This window comes from Saimiri boliviensis, chromosome 7, assembly GCF_048565385.1.
Source record: "Saimiri boliviensis isolate mSaiBol1 chromosome 7, mSaiBol1.pri, whole genome shotgun sequence".
Classification (NCBI taxonomy): Eukaryota; Metazoa; Chordata; class Mammalia; order Primates; family Cebidae; genus Saimiri; species Saimiri boliviensis.
The window spans coordinates 78232255-78252593 of NC_133455.1; the positions used below are offsets into that span (position 1 = coordinate 78232255).

The following is a 20339-nucleotide window of genomic DNA, read 5'->3' on the forward strand; positions in this document are numbered from 1 at the left end:
CAAAAAAAGAAAAGGGAACTGAAAACCTATGTGGAAGTTGTATACACCCTTTAATTTCACATGGGGAGAGAAGATGAGGTCTCTGCCAAGTAAAGGTTTGGAACTAAGGGTTTCCTCCCTACCAGGCCCATTGCATTGCATCCCAGAACCAGAAGAGCTACTGCCTCAGTGAAATGGCAAAACAGAAAACCCTCTACCCACCTACACAGGACACAATAAGGAGACCTTGCTGTTCAGCCTGGGCTCCTGTTTGGAAGCTGCTGAGAAGCATGCCTTTCTTTCACCATTGGCTTTGTAGTTCTGTTCATTTCATACCTCTCCACGACCTTGGACCCTGCATAAAAATATAGGATGGGAACTATCACCTGGGACACTGCGCAGAAGCAAACACAAGTGTTTGTTTTTTCTTGTCTTCTCTGTTTCTTTTTCTCTCTCTCCTCTCCTTTATCTCCTCTCTTTTTTCTTCCTCTCCCTCACTCTCTCTCTTCTCTCTTCCCCATCCTTCCTCCCAATCTCTCAGCTTTAACCTTTACTGTTGGTCCAGCATAAAAATTAATCTTAATGATGATCCCCAGGGTGAATGAATGTTAAATGTACTTGACAGAGAGCAGGGCTGGGAAGTAGAGGCTGGAGCCAGTACTATACTCACATTTATAGTAACATAACTGTTTCTTTTTAAAAGCAGTTGCAGTTAAGAAGACAACACATTCATATATTCAGTAATTTTTTTTTTTTTTTTTTTTTTGAGATGGAGTCTTGCTTTGTCACCCAGGCTGGAGTGCAGTGGTGTGATCTCGGCTCACTGCAACCTCCTCCTCCCGGGTTCAAGCAATTTTTAGGCCTCAGCCTCCTGAGTAGCTGAGATTACAGGTACACACCACCATGCCTGGCTAATTTTTGTATTTTTAGTAGAGACAGAGTTTTGTCACGTTGACCAGGCTGGTCTCGAACTCCTGACCTCATGTGATCCACCTGCCTTAGCCTCCCAAAGTACTGGGATTACAGGCGTGAGCCACTGCGTTGAACCCAATCAGTAAATATTTTTGTATATCTTCCGTGTTTTGCATTTGGTAATTAGTGACTGTGAAGGGAGAATATGGATGGGTTTATGTACCTTATCTGGCCCCATAGTGAATGAATACATTTTTCTTTCTCCTGGTTTATTTGGTAGTTTTCCTTAAAAGGTAAGCAGTTTGAAATTTTCTTTAATTTGAGTAAGTTTATTATTAAATATGGGACTGAAGATTAAGATGAATTTGTCTGTGAAAAGGATAAAACAGGATTGGGAAAAAAGAATCAACCAGATTTGGGTTTGAATATTGGCTCCACTTTGTGACTTTGGTTAAGTTACTTAACCTCTCTAATCCTTGGTGTCCTAACCTAATGAGGTTTTATGACCCTTAAGTGAGAAACATGATGAAGTCCTTGATATAACTGATAAATTGGCCGGGATATGCACTGCATATTCCTTCCCCTTTTAACCAAACAAATGTTGCATCGTTAGCATGATAACATTACCAATTAATTAAGCTTCACTCTGGAATCTCGTTCTTACTCAGTTTGGGACACTTATTGTGTAGAATAATCTTTGGTCCAAAGATGCCACTCCATAGAGCAAGGCTTGGTTCAGCCTCCATAGACTCAGAAAAGACTCTCTCGGCCGGGTGTGGTGGCCCAATGCCTGTAATCCAGCACTTTGGGAGGCTGAGGCAGGTGAATAACCTGAAGTCAGGAGTTCAAGACCAGCCTGGCCAACATGGTGAAACCCCGTCTCTACTAAAAATACAAAATTTAGCTGGGCGTGCAGCTTACCTGCAGTCTCAGCTGCTCAGTAGGCTGATGGAGGAGAATCGCTTGAGCCCAGGAGGCGGAGGTTGCAGTGAGCTGAAATTGTGCCACTGCACTCCAGCCTGGGCAACAGAGCGAGACTCCATCTCAAAAAAAAAAAGAAAGAGAGACCCTCTCAGACACTAGGTTTGGTCTTTATCAAATCGGTATGCCTTGCTAAGCTTCCATTCTTTCATTGATGGAAAAGATACAAAGGGCCAAGTGTGGTGGCTCACTCCTGTAACCCCAGCACTTTGGGAGGCTGAGGCAGGCAGATAACCTGAGATCAGGAGTTCGAGACCAGCCTGACCAACATGGTGAAACCCTGTCTCTATTAAAAATACAAAAATTAGCCAGGTGTGGGTAGTGGGTGCCTGTAATCCCAGCTACTTAGGAGGCAGAGGCAGGAGAATTGCTTGAACCCAGGAGGAGGAGGAGGTTGCAGAGAGTCAAGATCATGCCATTGCAGTCTAGCCTGGGCAACAAGAGCAAGACTCCGTCTAAAAAAAAAAAACAAACAAGATACAAAGAATCTCTGCCTCAAATGGTGGTAATAAGGATTAAGTAGAGTTGATGTCTACAAAATCTTTATATTAGCCCCTGGATAAAAGAGCTAACTCTGGTAGCGCTTATTATATATACATGGCATTATTGTAAGTATTTTAAAATATATATTAACTCCAATGATTCTCATGAACCATCATAAGATTGTTCTTATGAAAGCACTGATTTTATCCATTGTACAAAGTAACTGAGGCACAGAGCAGTTAAGATCATTTGCCCAAGATCACATAGCTAGTAAGGGGTAGTTCTGCATGTGAACCTAGACAGTGCAGCTCCAGAGGCCATGATCTTGACATGGATATTACTTTTCACAGTAAGTGCCCAGTAAATGATAACTGTCATTATTTTTGATATCACTACTACTACTATTATTACTAAGGCAGTAACAATTATTCATGCAATAAGTGAAATAACACTTATTTAATGCTTACTATGGGGAAAGGCCTTGAGGATATGATGAAGCATGAAATGTTCTGAAAGAATTTGTGGGTTACTTCAGCAAAGAAGATCTACGTGAAGGTTCGTAGAAATAAGGCAACATTTACCTTATTATATGGGGCTGGATAGACAGAAACTGTCAGTAGAGAAGCCCCAGTTACATGCTATAGAACCACTGTTCTTTGCCTGGTGGTACTAAGAAAAAGAAGGTTGCAGGGTGAAGGGTATAATTCTTCAGTGTGCCAGTGGGGAGAATGGGAGGCTGCCCTCACAGGTGCCAAGTGCTAGGAGCCTAACTCAGGCCTTTCTTCCCCATGCCCATTCCTGCTTCTGTCTTCTGCTTTCATTTTCTTCTAGAGAGGGCACTGACTTAATGCAGTATTAAATCCTGAATCTGAGAGACATAATAGCAGAAAGACCCAACTTCATCATTTCTTTCCTAACTTAATTATTATTCAGTCATAAATGATCATGAATAATAGGAGGATAACATGTCTGATTAAAGGGAGCTTTTGTTTCTGCATTAGGATAGGGACTCTCTGCCATGTTGCCATTTTACAGTTAGTTTTTTTTTTTTTTTTTTTTTTTTTTGAGACGGAGTTTCACTTTTGTTACCCAGGCTGGAGTGCAATGGCGCGATGTCGGCTCACCGCAACCTCCACCTCCTGGGTTCAGGCAATTCTCCTGCCTCAGCCTCCTGAGTAGCTGGGATTACAGGCACGCGCCACCATGCCCAGCTAATTTTTTGTATTTTTAGTAGGGACGGGGTTTCACCATGTTGACCAGGATGGTCTCGATCTCTTGACCTCGTGATCCATCTGCCTTGGCCTCCCAAAGTGCTGGGATTACAGGCTTGAGCCACCGTGCCTGGCCTACAGTTAGTCTTTAAAGAACAAACAAGCAAAAAAAAAAAATTTTTTTTTTGACAGAGTCTTGCCCTGTCACCCAGGCTCGAGTGAGATGGCACCATATTGGTTCACGGCAACCTCCACCTCCCAGGTTCAAACGATTCTTGTACCTCAGCCTCTCAAGTAGCTAGGACTACAGGTGCCCACTACCACATCCAACTAATTTTTATATTTTTAATAGAGAGGGGGTTTCACCATGTTGCCCAAGCTGGTCTCCAACTCCTGATCTCAGGCAATCACCCACCTCGGCTTCACAAAGTGCTAGGATTACAGGCGTGAGCCACCATGCGTGGCTGCAAAAATTGTTTTATGTGTACTTTTTCTTAAGCGGTATTATTTCAGTTGCTCACTGTTTTTGTTAAGTTATTCTTTAAGATTTTTAAAAAGTTTTTTATGTAGTTTATATTAACTTTTAGCTTTATTATCTAGAATAAAACAAGGAGCACTTATGAATTTGAAACAGTTTAATGAGTTTCAACAGGACATGTGACAGGTCATAAGCCAGCAACTTCATGGTTCTCTTCATGAGCCTTGAGACAATGCAATAAAGTTCAGATTCCCAGGAATAGGTTTTGGGAGACTGGCGGTTATGTATCAGGGGATTAATAAATAACCCTCGAATTTATGTTCCATGGAACGCATAACTAGCCAAATTTCTTTTCCAGCAACAGACTGAACATTCAAAGCAGACTTTGTATGCCGGGCAAAACCACAGTCTGTCTGAGACAGTAGTCAATACATTTTTATGTAAACATAAATCGCTTTCTTCAATGGAGTGTTTAAAGCTGTGGGCCTGCATAAGCACTGTGTATGTGAGGGTCCCATGGTCCTTGTCAGGAATATGGGTTTTCACCAGTGTTCTTGGCCCACGTGTTTTCTTCCAAGCCTGGACAATTGCTGGCTCTGTGCCGTCCACAGGCTGGAAGGCTGTTCTGCTGGCCGACAAGTGTCCTGGTCTAAGAAATGCTCAGCGTAGGAAGCACAGCAACAATATCCATCTGTTGTGGCTCCTCTGTTTGCCTTGGTGACTTCACTCATCTGAGTGGGGCAGCTTTGAAATGGATGGTAATTCTGTTTTTCTTCACTTCTTAGGAAAGACCAGAACCTGTTGTCTCCCGTGAACTGCTGGTATTTGCTCCTGAATCAAGTAAGGAGAGAAAGCAAAGACCATGCAACCTTGAGTGACATCTATCTGAACAACGTGATTATGCGATTCATGCAGATAAGTGAGGATTCTACCAGGATGTTTAAAAAGGTACATTCCATAAATCCTGCCATGCTTTCCAATAACTGCTTTGCCTATAACCAGGACTGAGAACGGTATCTGAAAAATTAGGTGGATGAATGAATTCTTTAGAAACACAGAATAAATTATTAAAAATTAGAGGAATTAATGTTTTAAAGACATGCAATAAAAAGATATAAGGCATAATTATAGAGTTTTAAGTCAGTGAATCTGTGAACTAAACAATCTGAGCAAAAATTTTGAAATAGGATGTTCCTGCAAATTCTACCTCTGCCTAGGAACGGACTACCAGTACTCATGAAAAATCAGACCAGAGGATGAATGCCTTGAGTTCTTTGCTTGGGGCTCATACATGGTGAGAAACTCGTGAAGAACAAGATTATTATATGTGCTGCACTCTTGAGAAGATGTTAGCACAGTCTCTCTTAGTCTCACCAGACTAGCAGCAGAGGCTGCGAGAGAGTGACATGAAGAAAATTTCACAGGGCACAGAAAATTCTATCCCTTACACACCAGCGAGCTTCCTCCTTCCCAAATCTATTAAAAAACAAGAACTGGGCTTTGAAGTTTTCTTATCATTGTTACGAGTCTCAGCCAACTCCCAGCAGTTTTTTTGTGGTGTGGACATTTTTGTTGAGCACAAATAGTGAAATGGGACCATTTCCTGTGTTGAGAATGCAGCTACTTGCCCAGTACAACTAGTGTTTATTTTTTATGCTTGTAAGATGAGAGTTTTCCCCCACCCCTTCAGCTTTGTATTAGGAATGTTGATGCCTCTACCTATACCTGTACCTCTACTCAATAATTACTAGTTTCAGAAAGTAGGGGGAAGAAAAACGACCCTGTAAATTAATGACATATTTATGTTCGAAAGAGCCTCCTTAAAACAAAGACATAGTGTTAAGCAGGCCGGCTGGAAAATTTCTTAGTCATGTTTGATGTATCCACATTAGATTTGATTTCTGACCTAGAAAGGGAATTTAGCAAGCTCTAAGTCACCTTATGCTCCATTAAATAGAAAAAAAAATTTTCAAACAAAGGAGAAATGTTAAAAATTGAAACTAAGGAGCGTATCATTTAAGAAGAGATACAAAGAGAAATATTCTATGCATCTTGAATAGTAGAGTTTTTAAAAAATAATTTAGGCAGAGCTGAGAAAGTGAAATAATTTTCTTGTACATGAGCTCTTTTTGCAGAGACCTCATTTGGTTCAGCAGGTTTTTCTGAGCCTCTTTCATGGGCAGGAGACTACAATGATAGGTGTTGGAAAGGCTACAAAGATGAAGAAAAAACTAGTCCTGGTGCTCAAGGAGGTCACAATTTATCCAGATTCATATGGCACTATATAATGCTTCTTATTCAGACAGGGCCTCTAGGACCAGTACCCCTCCTGAGTTCATTTATTTATCCATTCAACAAAACACCTTTAAAATGCCTGGCTCAGGGAGCAGAGTTAAAAGACATGTCCATGCCTGCAAAGAGCTCATTACAGTAATCAACAGTTACCATGCTAAATGGAACTGGAAGGCTGGAGATCCTAACTTTACCTAGGGAATGAGAAAATTCTTCACAGAAAAGGGAACCCTTAAAGTGAGACTTGTAGGAGAAGGAGGCTTTCATCAAACAGAGAAGAACAATGAACTATTCCAGGGAAGGAGAGCATGAACATGACCAGGGAAAGAAAGGAGTTTGATATAATTGGACTAGAGATTGTATGGAAGTGGGTGATGGGATGTGAAGCTAGAAAGGACAGTCCTAGAAGAAGGGACTTTTTCTGTCTTGCTAAAATGTGAGGATGTGTATTTTGTAAGTCAAAGTCAAGGGCTTGATAAAGTTGATAGAAACCTAGGGCTAAGAGTCAAACAGATTTGGATTTTTGAATCCCAGCTCTTCTGCTTACTTGCTTTGTGATCTTGGGAGATCACTCCAGAGATTCACAAGCAGGCTTTCCATTCTTGAGGGAGCAAGAAAGGCAAAATTGGGCAGAGGGAGAGGCTGCACCTGTGAGTGCTCTGGGGCTGGGATGGCTTTTGGAGTGGCATTATAGCCAGGCAAGGAGACCTGGCCTTTGTTCTGGGGAGGGATTAAGTAATCTTGGAGTAAGGTAGCTCCCTTTGGTGGAGGGTAATTCCCAGAGATGGATCAGCTGTGATTTTCAACAGCTATCAGCCAGTATTCCCAGTAGTTGGAAGAGTGAGTTGCTGGCTCTTGAGGAATGTCCTGGAGAATGCACACTAAATACACACACACACACACACACACACACACACGAGAGAGAGAGACAAAAACAAACATCACACACACACACACACACACACACACACACACACACACACACACACACAGAGAGAGAGACAGAGACAAAAACAAGACATGCCTGCTTGCTTACTACCTAGGAGTTCTCTTTTTATCCAGATTTTCTAATTCTCAAAGAATTACATCCTTGGAAACTGTCTATTTATAGTGGATTCCTGATTACTTTGGCATTTAGAAGGGGGAATGCTCCATGCTTTCTGAATAGCTTTCTTATTCTTAACCATTGCTGACCACCTGGAAGAGTAACAAATCATTACAATTATAGGTGTGAAATTCTGCCTTCCTCCAGTGAACACAGCAGACTCCACACCTCACCTTTCCATCTTTGTTATTGCTGGAAGAATAAAGAGTAAGAGAGGCAGAGGGCACAAGGAAGAGGTCAGAGCTTACAGAGAGGCAAGATCAACCCCTAGGACACATTTGTCGTCTGAAAGAATTGGAAGCCAGAATCTGTATTTGCCAGGTCCAAAGAATTCCAATTCCCTTTAGATTAGAAAGCAAAACTAGGCTTTTCTGCCTTTTTTTTTTTTTAACTCATTCATGCCTGAGGTAATAATTTTTTGAATTTTTGTAATTAGAACTTGGCGATGATCTTGACCAGTAAGATGAATTACTCCCACATGCTTAGCATTCCAGTAGTAGAACACTATGCATAAATGGCTTTTAATCACCAATCTTTTTCTTCTCTAGCTCTTCTATTGTTATGGTTCTAGGTCAGAAGCCTATTTCTACCAAAATGGAAAGAAATCATTAGCGTGAATCTGAAGCAGCCTTTAAAACTGCTGTGGAGTCATTAGTGAGCAGAATGCTTGTTTTCCTTGGGAGATTTTGAGACTTCCTCATATTTCAATAATATCCCCATGTCTGTATGGAGATCCAAATAAATGCTGTGTGCCTGATAGTTTTGGCCTCTTAAACAGCCGCATCTTACACAATTTACTCAATCACAGAAAATCCTGTTACTTAAATTATTCTGTCTGATAACGAGTTTAAAGCAGGTCACTTCAGGAATTTTTTGTGTGTCCCAGTTGATATAATAATCAAGAAAACACTTGTAGAAATACCCAATTCCATGCAGCATTATAGGGAACAGCTTCAAGACGTAACTCTTAATTACATAAGAACCAGTTATAGACATAGTTGCCTAAACTTGACAGTTTTCAACAGGTTCGAAAAAAAGTGAAGCACTTTAAAAACAACAATATTCAACTACTCAAATACTGATTATTTTACATTTATACCTTTAAAACTCTAAATGAAGCCTATTGGTCAGAATAACAGTCATTCAGCTTTTAGCCTCTGAAATGAGATATTCTGGGTATGAATCTTGGCTTTGCCACTGTTGGGAGCTGTGTGGACTTGAGAATATTTGTAAATAAGTAAGCCTCAGTTTCTGCAGCTATAAAGTAGACGTAGTCATTTAGAGAATTCATGAGTTACATATGGAAAGCCACTTAGCCTAGTGTCTGGACTTAATAAGTCCTGGTAACTGTAATATCTTTATTATCTATATTATAAGCACTTATTCTATATACCTACAATAATTATGTAATGTGAGATTATAACAGATGTTATACCAAATGTGTCTTCATTCTAAGGAGAGTATAGAGTTTTCAAAATGATTTGAAAAACACGTCCAGAGAATCAGTTTTATTTACCACTTTTTATGAAGTTCCAAACAATATTTGTAAGCAAACAGTGGTAAGTGTCCTCATAACAGCATTGCTTGTGGCTAAGTGAAAATTTTTGTCCTCACCTTTAAACATTTAGTGAGAAATCAGGGATTATCCAAGTGAATGCACAAGCTGGCCGAGATTCCATGCCTCTTAAATCCCCCATAGCCATTTCATATGGAGAGCCTTTCCTTTAAGGCCTAATTGATTTCTTCATTCACTCAATGACAAGAGTTATTTAATTCCAGACCTTCTACTAGATTTAGACAATGTAAACTCGGACAGGAGAGTGCTTTGTTTTTACGCTTTTAAGTTCCACTTAGCTATTTTAAGAAAAGTTCAGAAATTTGGAGGCTCCTGGTACACAAGGGCTTGTTTCATTCTTGACCCTCACTTGTTTCCCAGAGAACCAGGGCTGATGTGCCTCCTGCCCTGTTCTCCAGCCCTGCCTTCTGCAGTCATGAGCTTTTGCTTCCTTCTTTCCATTACTCATGCTGAAACAGAGTGCTCTGCATCTGGTTTGGTTCTGCAGCCAGAAAATGTGCAGTTCATATGCTACACATAAAAATGTAATTAATTTCAGCCATCACAGTTGCAGGACTGGCTATATAACCAGCTTGCAATAATCACTTTATTTAAGCACCTAATCACAAGGTCTTATTTACCAATTTTAACAATGTTAATAGATGTAGTTTGGAGGTGTACCATAAAATGGTGGCATTTGAATATGTTAGGTTTTCTCTGTGGGTTTTAAATTATCTTGAAGTCTGTCATTTCCCCAAAGGTTGTTTTAAAATCATTAATATGTTTTTATCTTTCTTTGGTTTGCATAAATTCAAGTATAATTCATCTTATTTCTTCACCAATAATGATGACATCTATAAGCTGTCACTTATTGAGTTTTAGCTGTGTGCCAAGCACTGTACTCTACATCCTTCATACATCAGCTCACATATCCTCACGGCTGCTCAGTGAATAGGTATTATATCTACACTTCAGGGATAAAGAGACAAAATGCTCAAGGGTATAAATTGCAGCGTCAGGCTGACTAGCATGCATTCTAGTCTTTGCCCATATGTCTTAGATAGTTCATAGCTGCTACGCACTCTTGGTATTTTTTGGTGGTGATTAGAAATGTCACTCAGTGCATAGGGTCAGAAACTTCTGAGAAATAGGACACTATGGTTCTTGTCCTAATCATTTCTTATGAAAACTGAAGAATGATATTCTGGGAAGAGGCATGAAATCTGTCAATCATCCGAGTTATAGGGAGGGACTCAAAGCAGCAGAGACTGGCCCAAAGCCACTGAGAATAACCCCCCTTTGTCATAAATGCTATAAGTTGTCAGAGTCAGACTCACAGAAATTCTTTTGGTATTGCTGATTGTGTGGCTCAATCTAAAAGAAAGGAGAGGTTATGAGCGAGATTCATACTATTTTTTATTTTGCTCAAAGATAGCCATATTCTATTTAAATACTCCAATATGAAAAAAAAACAAAGATTTTATGGAGGAAAAAAGCTGTCATTTCAAATACATTATTTAAAATAAGTTAATATTCAAACATGTTTTAGTAGAAGTTAATAAAAGATACCACTTTACTACAAATCTCTAAAGCTCTGACCTTGTTTATTTTAAAAAAGACCCATAAGTTAAAAGTATCTGAAAACTACCAATCTATATATGTAAAAAAAGAGATTCTTTTTAAATATAAAAATGTATCTAGATTGAGGAAATTTAGAAAACACTAAAAACATAAAAAGAAATAATAGTTGCCCATATTAACACTACCTACTGTTAAATTTTAGGCTCTGTATTTTCAATATTTATATGTGTATACATATATTTGCATATGTACATATGTATTTTACAGAATTGAGATTTCATTCTATATGGCTTGGAAAGGTGCCATTTTGATATATTATTAGCGTTTCTCATGTCTGGAAATAGGCTACCTTATCCCTGCATAGTACTTTACTATGTGCATAGCCATATTAGTTTTCTGTTGTTGGACATTTAAATTTGATTTTTTTTCTTATGCTACGTTCTTTGAAGTAGAATTATCAAGCCAGAGGATGGCCTTTGAATTTTGTTAGAATTTCATGTCTTGAATTAAATTCTTACCGTTTGCTTTTCTGGAGTAATAATGGTCGTGGCTGTCATTTACAAACAGGTCATATAGTCACTGAAAAATTAATTGACTATGTTATTAGTAGTAACCTACTGCATATAATTTAGCATACTTATATAACAGTAGTAAATAATATAACAAGAAGAACTTTTTCAAAGCATTTTAGTGCAGTGTTGCAGAAGAATTAAATGGTATTCCGGTGGCCTCAGGGGGCAGCTTAATTATTGATAGGGCCTGGATAAATAAGAATAGTTCAAGCTAACCCTGCTAGCTGGTTCTCTTGGGTTTTATCAACCCTATGACTAGCTTTTTTTTTTTTTTTTAAGAAGTAAGCCAAAACTAAACTATCATTTTTTACAATGATATAATTTTCTGAAATATTTTAGAAAATATTTTAAATTTTTATTTATAAATTGCTTTTCAGGATGGCAAGCACATAATAAGTGCTCAATGAATATCAATTATTGGTGCTGCTATTCTTGGAGTTACATTGTTGCCTTTATTATTTAGTAACAACAGGATGTGTGTTTGATTGGCCTAGCTTTAAATTTAATATAACAAGAGGAAGTACCAAATACTGAAGGCAACTGTAACACAATGGTAAGCATTTGAGTATCTAAACACAGAAAGAGTACAATACGATTAAAGTATGAAAGATAAAAAATGATATACATGTGTAGGGCAGCTCCATTCTAATCTTATGGGACCACCATCATTGAGTATAATAACATGCTATGCAGGTTTGTAGCCTAGGAGCAATAGACTATGCCATATAGACCAGGCATAGTCTATTGTATAGTAGGCTATACCATCTGGGTTTGTGTAAATACACTCTGTGATGTTCATACAACAATTAAATTGCCTAATGATGCATTCCTTAGACTATGTCTCTGTTGCTAAGTAATGCCTGCCTGTAGTTGAACTCATAATTAATTACATTGAGACTAGTGGTCAAGGAATACTTGAAAACTTATTTTTAGCTAAAATTAAAATCTAGAAGGGTAAATTGTTTTAAATGGATATCTCTAAGTTACTTTTATTTTCTTCCATTTCCTTATCCGTAGTTTCTGATTTTATACAGTGAACATATTATATAATAAAACATACAATGAAACAATTACTTTTTGTAAACTGAAATCTGAAGAAACAGATTTGGTCCAGAGTATACCAGTGTTTTCTGTAAAGGAGTAGGAGAACTCTATCTAGTAAATAATTCATCCCCAAATGCTGTTTATTAGTGGAGAATCTGCCTGTTCTCCAGGTCCAATTGAAAATTACTGTTGGATTATGCACCAGTAGGATGGTTAAAATAGGAAGACATGAAATCAGAAGACTTCTGACTAAGACAGCAGATTTGTACATGGGCTCCAGCCACCTTATTTCCCAAATTATCTGTTAAATGACCAATCAAATACATAGATAGGAAAAACTAGAAAAATTATTTTAACTTCAAGCAGAGCCCATCACTCCTCCTCCCAAACCTTCTAATGGCTCTCACCACACTCAGAGCAAAAATCTACATCCCCATCTCCCTTCCCCAGCTTTATTTTTCCTTATAGTACTTATCCCTTTGTGACATACTGTATATTTACTTATTCGTCCGCTTTCTGTCTCTCCTCTGTTCCAGTGTAAGTTCCTAAGGGAAGAGACCTTTGTGTTGTTCACTGAAACAATGACTGGCACAGGATAGGTGCTCAGTAAATATTTATTGAAGGAATAAGTAATGAAGAAAGATTTACATCTGTATTAGAAACTCAAGATCATGGCATTTGCATAACAGATGTTTCGAGGCATTTCAGCAAGACCCAGTATTAGCAAGGCTAAGTTTAAGCAACACTATAATGTACAGCCTACTTCCAAAGAGAAAGAAATCAGAGTGGGTCCTGGCAGTAACCCACCTTCACAGGTCGCTTAGGAGGACTGATGACACTCATCGCTGGAGCCTCTTCACAGATTTGTTCTGTCACAGATTGGTAGACCTGGGGCCGTGATGTTAAAAAGCACCACACTTTGCTCTAAGCACCCAGAGCAGGCGGCCCCAAACTACGGCCGGCGGGCCGCATGCGGCCCCCTGAGGCCATTTATCCGGCCCCCCGCCGCACTTCAGGAAGGGGCACCTCTTTCATTGGTGGTCAGTGAGAGGAGCACAGTATGTGGCGGCCCTCCAACGGTCTGAGGGACAGTGAACTGGCCCCCTGTGTAAAAAGTCTGGGGACGCCTGACCCAGAGGCACCGTGAAATTCACCGAAGGTTCCCATGGCACAGGTTCCCACCTAACTCTCCCAACTGAAAATTGCTCTTAGGGTTATTTACATTCTTTTTCATTATTCTTTGAGATATTTGGAAATCCAGTATATATAAACATTAGTCAAGAACTGTCGCTCAAAATTAAGCTCAAACTCCTATTTGACTCTTAAGACAATACCAGCAAGCATGGACTTCCTTAGAGAGACAATTATGCACATACTTACAGGGATAAGTATCAGTAAACAAAGAAGAATACATAGTTTCTCTCAATCTATAATATAGTTTATTCATTCATTCTTGAGTAAGCACTTACTGAAGCTTTCTTTGTCCCAAGCATTTGTCAAGATGCTGGGGATACAGCAGTAACTAACACAGGCCTTGTCCCTGCCCCTTGGATCTTACAGTGGGAGAGTACAGACAATTACAATCTTAATTACAGAACAGCATGTTAATTGTACAATAAATGGGAGAAGTCCCTTACTTCTTAAGACTTAAAGATCAGAAAAGCTGCAATTTGAATCAGTTATTAAGAGTTAGCTGGAGAGATGATGGGAAAGGAGCAGAAAACTCTTCCAGGAAGAAACAGCCTGTGTGAAGAACCACATGCATGAGAGATTTCATGGAGGAAAAGAGTGTTCTTTGTAGATGAATCAAAGAATGGGAGAGGGCAGATGGCAAGAGAGAAGATTGGAGAAATAAGAAAGAGTTGAAATTAAAGGCCATGTTGAGGAGTTCAAATTTATTCTAAGAGCAGTGGAATGCCATTCACAGGTTTAAACACAGTAGTGACATGATCCACTTTCCATGTGCCTCAAGTGTGGAGAGTGGATTGAAAGGTGGTAAGACAGAAAGACTCAGTTTGCAGCTCCTGGGACTAATCCAGGTGAGAGAAGAGGATGCTCTTCCTTGGTTGTGGCAGCAGAGACAGAGGAGCAGGTGGATTTGAGTGCTGTGGTGGAGACAGAATATGTAGGCCTGGGTAATTGGCTGGGTGGGAGAGGAGAGAGATGTAGAGGGAGCAGTCAGAGGTTACACCCAGGCTTGGGCAGTATCAGGGTGACAGGTGTCATATGAGAGGAGAAGGCCCAGGGCACAGAGGCTGTGATGGGAAAGGGATTGTGGAAAACATGGTGCTTACTTTTGGGTATGCCTGTGGATAACTGGGTAGAGAAGCCCCATAAGCAGACCAAGATCTTCAGGAGAGAGATCATGACTAGACAGTTGGGAATCTTCCACCTTTAACAGATCATTAAAATCTTGGGAGTAGTTGAGGTAAACCAGGAAGAACATATAGGGTGAGGAGGGAAGAATATCTAAGAAAAAATAGGAATTAAAGGATGAGAAAAAGAAATGTATCCTATAGTGACTGAAAAGGATGAGCCAGAGAAGTGAGAAGAAACGCAGGTCAGTGAGGTGTCCAGAAAGCTAAGTGAAGAAAATGCTCCAAGGAGGGAGTGGTCAGCATGCAAAGGATGTCCATGACATCCACTGAATTTAGTGACAAAGGGTTGTTGGTAATCTCCATGAGAGCAGTCTGGGCAGAATAGAAAATGTTGAGCGAGCAAGTTAGGACAGAAATGTGGACAATATCGTCTAGAAATGTGCCTATAAAGAGAAGGAAAGATAATGCAGGTATTTGAAGAACATGAGTCAAGAAGTGTGTGTGTGTGTGTGTGTGTGTGTGTGTGTGTGTGTGTAAAAAACAGACATTAGAACAAACTAGTTTAAAATGTTGAGGAGGGCCAGGCCTGGTAGCTCATGCCTCTAATCCCACTGCTTTGGGAGGCCAAGGCAGTAGGATCACTTGAAGCCAGGAGTTCAAGAACAGGCTGGGCAACATAGCAAGACCTGGTTTCTATAGAAAAAATATTTAAGTTAGCTGGGCATGATGGTATGCACCTGTACTCCCAATTGCTTAAGAGGCTGAGGTGGGAGGAATGCTTGAGCCCTGGCGTTCAAGACTACAGTAAGCAATGACTACACCATTGCCCTCTGGCCAGGGCAACAGAGTGACACCTTGTCTCTAAAAAAAATCCAAAAGTAGTATGTTGAGGAAAAGGAGCCACAAAAAGCGAAGCTCGACACATTAGGAGAGAACAGGTATAATTTATTGATCCAGGACTCTGCCAAGGGGGCAGATAATGGGACCCAAAAGACAGGCAGAGGGATTAGCCTCTGGCAAAAGACTGTATTTGGAGGTGAGAGAAGAGTTGCTCTGGATGCAGGTAGTATTTTCGGTGGGTGGCAGGATATTGTGGGATTCTCTATACCTGTTTCTTCATGAAGTTAAAAGTGATAGCATGTAATAAGCAAAGGGAGAAGAAAGAATAGTCTGTTGGGATAATAAGGTTTGGGAAGAGTAGAAAAGATTCCAGCCAACCTCTGGAGGAACTGAGAATTAAAAATAAAGAAATATAATATGAAAAAGAATCACCACTTGAGAAAATATCACAATATGAAAATAGAATATGAGTTTTCAAACCAAGTTGCTGAAAACACACACACACACACGTAGTACTTTCAAGCTTCAAACTTAAATGATTTCTACAGGCATTCCACAAAACCATCCTATTTCTCCAAAAGAACACAGATTTGGTCTTACATGTAATATTAAATTTCAGAAAACAATGGAGCAAAACCTGCAAGAACAACTGAAGGAAAGCTACAACTCCAAAATTCTGGATACAATCAAGTCGTTACTCATTTTAAAAAGCAACTGAAGAGCAATCTTAAATACGTAGTATACTTTCCTGAATACACTGTTAGTTTGGGTAGATTGTGTCCAAAGTTAGCATAAATGATCTACTTTCCTCTTACCTACTTCCTGAAGTATTTCTTGCCCACATTGACTTTGGACTTGGTCATATGACCTGCTTTGGTCAATGGGACAGTGCAAGCAGATACTTGAGAAGTGCTTTTTTATGCTTTTGGACATGTAACATGTTATCAAGTCCTAGCTAGCTTGCTGGATGAGGGACAAGACTACATGGAAGGCAGCTGAGGCCTCCTAAGTGACAGCCAGCCAAATATTACACATATAATGAGGACATCTTAGATCATCTAGTTGCCAGCTGACCCCGGGTGATTGCAAATGCAAGGAAGATCATAGCCAAGCCAGCCCAGAAGAGAAGAATCTCCCAACCCACAGAATCCTGAGCTAAGTAAAATGTTGTTTAAAGCCACTAAATTTGGATGTTTTGTTCTGCAGCAAAAACTAAATGATACACTAAGTAAAGACCTGTGCCCTCCCCAAAAGGTGGATGAAATCGAAAAGATAAACGTTGGTTTTGGGTAAATTGAGTAAGTATACTCCACCATGCCTTTCCCACTGAAAGTACTGTTAAAACCACTGAACACCTGCAGCAGTTTAAAAACTGAAAATTAAACAGTAGCAGTTAGATTGGTGAAGGTGACCAGATTTTTAAAATTCCATCCAATTGGCATTAAGTTTTCCAGTTTTTTTCCTTCAGTGTTCTCCTGCCTAAATGCAAGGCAGCTAGAAACCTGGAAGCAGGCATCAGACTTACATAAACACAGAGGGATGTAGGAGAAGCCTTTAGCTGTGACACACAAAAAAATAAAGCAGAAAAGGGAAAATAAAGGTGATCTTCAATTTTTCATTTTCTTTTTTCTCGCTACTTCCTCCTGCCCTAATCCCCAGACATTCCCAAAATGACAACAGCAGTGGCAGTGATAGCAACAGAGGCCTACAATTTCTTCCAACTCTGAAAGAGAGAAACTTTCCTCCCCTATCAGAGGAGCTGTGATCCAAGAGGGTGGAGCAACCACCCGTTGTTTTATTTTCTGTCTGTTCTGCTGCCAGTTGGCCCCAGATGTGGACACAATCATAAGGAGTGTTTAGTAGATTAGAATAACTAAAGCTCCAACTTTTTAGAGGGATTAAAAGGGGAGCCCTAGAAACCACAAAGTACTGGGGAGATTTCAGAAGGCGTAAAGATTGAGAAAGTTTTAGCAAAGAAATGAAAGGTATAAGTGGAAATTTGAGAACTGAAAAATGCAGTAACTAAAACAAAAAAAACCTCACTAGATAGGCTCACTATCAGAATGAAGATAACGGGGGGAAGAATCGCTGTACGTGAAGGTAGACTAACAGATATTATCTGGTCTGAGCAACAGAGAGAAAAAATACCTTTAAAAAAATGAACAGAGCCTCAGGGACTTTGGAAATGATACCCAAATGTCTAACATTTGTGTTATCAGAGGTCCTGAAGGAGAGGAGAAAGAGCATGGGGCATTAAAAAAAACCTAGTTGAAAAATGATTGCAAGAAAATTTCCCAAGTTTGGCAAATGACATAAACCTACACATTCAAGAAGCTCAGCAAAACCAAAGTAGATGAACCCAAAGGGGTCCATACCCACATACATCATAATAAAACTGAAAACTAAAGACAAAGAAAAAAATATTGAAAGCAGCCAGTGAAAAATGATATATTACTTACGGGGGAACATTACTTCAAATGGCTGTGGGACTCTCAACCCAGTAAATGCTAGCAGCACCTCACTGGTTGTGACAACCAAAAATGTCTTCAGACATGCTAAGTGTCCTTTGGGGGCAAAATCATCCCCAGCTGAGAAACTTTAATGTAAATTAATTGAGTCTTCCATCCTAGTTTTTTAAAAAAGAAATATTCCAGTTTGGTTTGTTTTCCAGTCTTAGGGTTTGGAAGTCCAGATTCAGTGAACAAACATGGGGTAGGTCCAAAGACACCCAGTCACTCATGCCCCATGAAAAAGGAATTAAGAAATATTGTTCAGTACCAGGTTTAATCTGTTTCAGTTATTTATAAAAGATGAGCACTTAATAAAGTTCATTTTCAAAGAGGCATAGACACAGTGAATCCTTACCCATTCTCATGTGAGGAAGAAGATGTTGCTTTAAGAAAGAAACTGATGAGGAGAGAACATTCCTACCATATGTTGAGGTGTCTGCAGTTGAGATCAACAAATTCTAAAGCAACCTAAGAACAGTATGCTGGTTGCTAGCCAACTTTCTTACTAGTTGAAGACTATGTTTAATACCACATGGTAGGGATTCTAAAAGATTTTCAGCAGCTGTAAGAAATGCCATATTGGGGGAGATTGCACATATAGCAAATATTTGAATTAAGAAACACTTGTGATACCTTGGAATATATCAACCTAAAAATATACACTTGCAGAAGAGATACTGAATATGGCTGTCACATTTATTTCAGTACCTTTTAAGTCTCAGAGGAAAAAATATTATTGTCAGTGAAGCAATTAAATAGGAACTAGAAAATTTGCCAACTAAATACTTTGTATAATCCACCTAGAAGCCTATAAAAAAGGAAAAAAATTAACCACTGGTTATATAAACTATTTAGATTGAGAAAAAACAGCAATATTCGATAATTAGTAGGAAATAAACACATGCACCACTTTTACTTTTTAAACTTTAACAGTTTCAAGTGAACACATAGAACCATAACTGGGCAATGTGCTGGCTTAAACAAACATGTCCATAAAATTTTTATCTTAGCTGGGCACATTGGTTCACACAGGTAATCCGAGCACTTTGAGAGGCCAAGGCTGGAGGATTGCTTGAGACCAGGAGTTCAGAACAGCCTGGGCAACATAGAAAGACCCCCATCTTTACAAAGATGAAAATTTTAAAATAGCTGGGCATAGTGGTAAACACCTGTAATCCCACCTACTTGAGAGTCTAAAGCAGGAGGCTGATTTGAGCCCAAGAGTTCAAGGCTGCAGTGAGCTATAATTGTACCACTGTACTGCAGCCTAGGAGACAGAACAAGACCCTGTCTCTTAAAAAAAAAAAAAAAAAAAAAAAAAGTTTAACTTTTTAGCTCTAAAAATGGAGATTGCACAGATCTACTATTATAATCAGCTTTTATTATTTAACAGGATCCGGTCACTCTACCAAAGAAGTCATGGCAAATCCATAGTAACTTATACTTCTCTTCCCTTTTTATTTTTTCTGAAACCTAACTTTACTGAAATCAGCTTTTTCCTGAAAGAGAATAGACATTATATTTCTTTATTCATTCAACAAATTTCTATTGATAACCTTTATGTGACAGACACAGTGGTGGGTACTAAGGTCACAAGAGCAAGTAAGACACAAATCTTCAATAGTACCATCACAGGATCTTAGAATCTACTAAGGAAAGGAGCTATAGACATAAAAATTACATTGCAAATTGGTAACTGCTCTTAGCTAGATAGGACCTAAGACCATGAGAGCACAAAGGATTGAGTAAAGCATTCTGGCTGGAAGAAAGGCCTCACAGAGAGAAAGACACTTAATCAGGCTCATAAATTTGGTGGGATTTTACAGAGGAACTTGGGAAGTACATTTTTCTATACTGAAAGACCAGCAAGGACAATTCTCTGAATTTCTGATCAAGCCTAGCACTTATCTAGGAAATGAAGCTAGGGAAAGATAAGGGTAGATAGGGTTCCTGGTGGCCCCTTAACAGCAATGAGTTTTAAAGATGCATCAGGCCACTTCCGTGCCTAGAGCAAATGCTCACATCTCTTACCCAGCTGGCTGGTATTAGGAGTGTAGCCTATGGCATGACGAAGGATCAACAGTGTGTAACAGCTGCCTGAAGTCTGGAGAGGCAGGTTGTAGGGGGCATGCATGAGAATTTGAGTCTCAGTTTGAGGAATTGATATGTTGTTATCTAAGCAATTAAGGATGCCAGGAGAGTTTTAAAGCAGACGTATGACTTAATCAGTTCTGTTTTTTGAAAGCATTGTAAAGCATTTGAAAGCATTGGAATAGGAAGAAACTTGTCTTGGGAACCTAGTGAGGAAGCTGTTGCATTAGTAATCTGGGTGGTAATTTTTAGCCTTTCATGTGAATTGTGGCTCGAGCATAATTCTATACTTATAATGACATTGCCTTTAAAAAGTTCTCATTGTCATCAACCACCAGTGTGTCCTGGGCTGGGAAAAAGAGTTCTCACTGTTTAGGTTAAGAATGA

The 20339-nt window shown here is 39.4% G+C and overlaps 1 protein-coding gene across 2 annotated transcripts in view; it reads left to right on the plus strand.

Annotated features, from left to right (window-relative positions):
* Positions 1-20339, plus strand: part of SRGAP1 (SLIT-ROBO Rho GTPase activating protein 1) — a 321930-nt gene that overhangs the window by 142346 nt on the left and 159245 nt on the right. For both annotated transcript variants that reach the window (XM_074402841.1, XM_074402840.1), the window contains exon 3: positions 4830-4992. In XM_074402841.1, coding sequence (XP_074258942.1) covers positions 4830-4992 — 163 coding nt within the window. The remainder of the gene's footprint in view (positions 1-4829; positions 4993-20339) is intronic.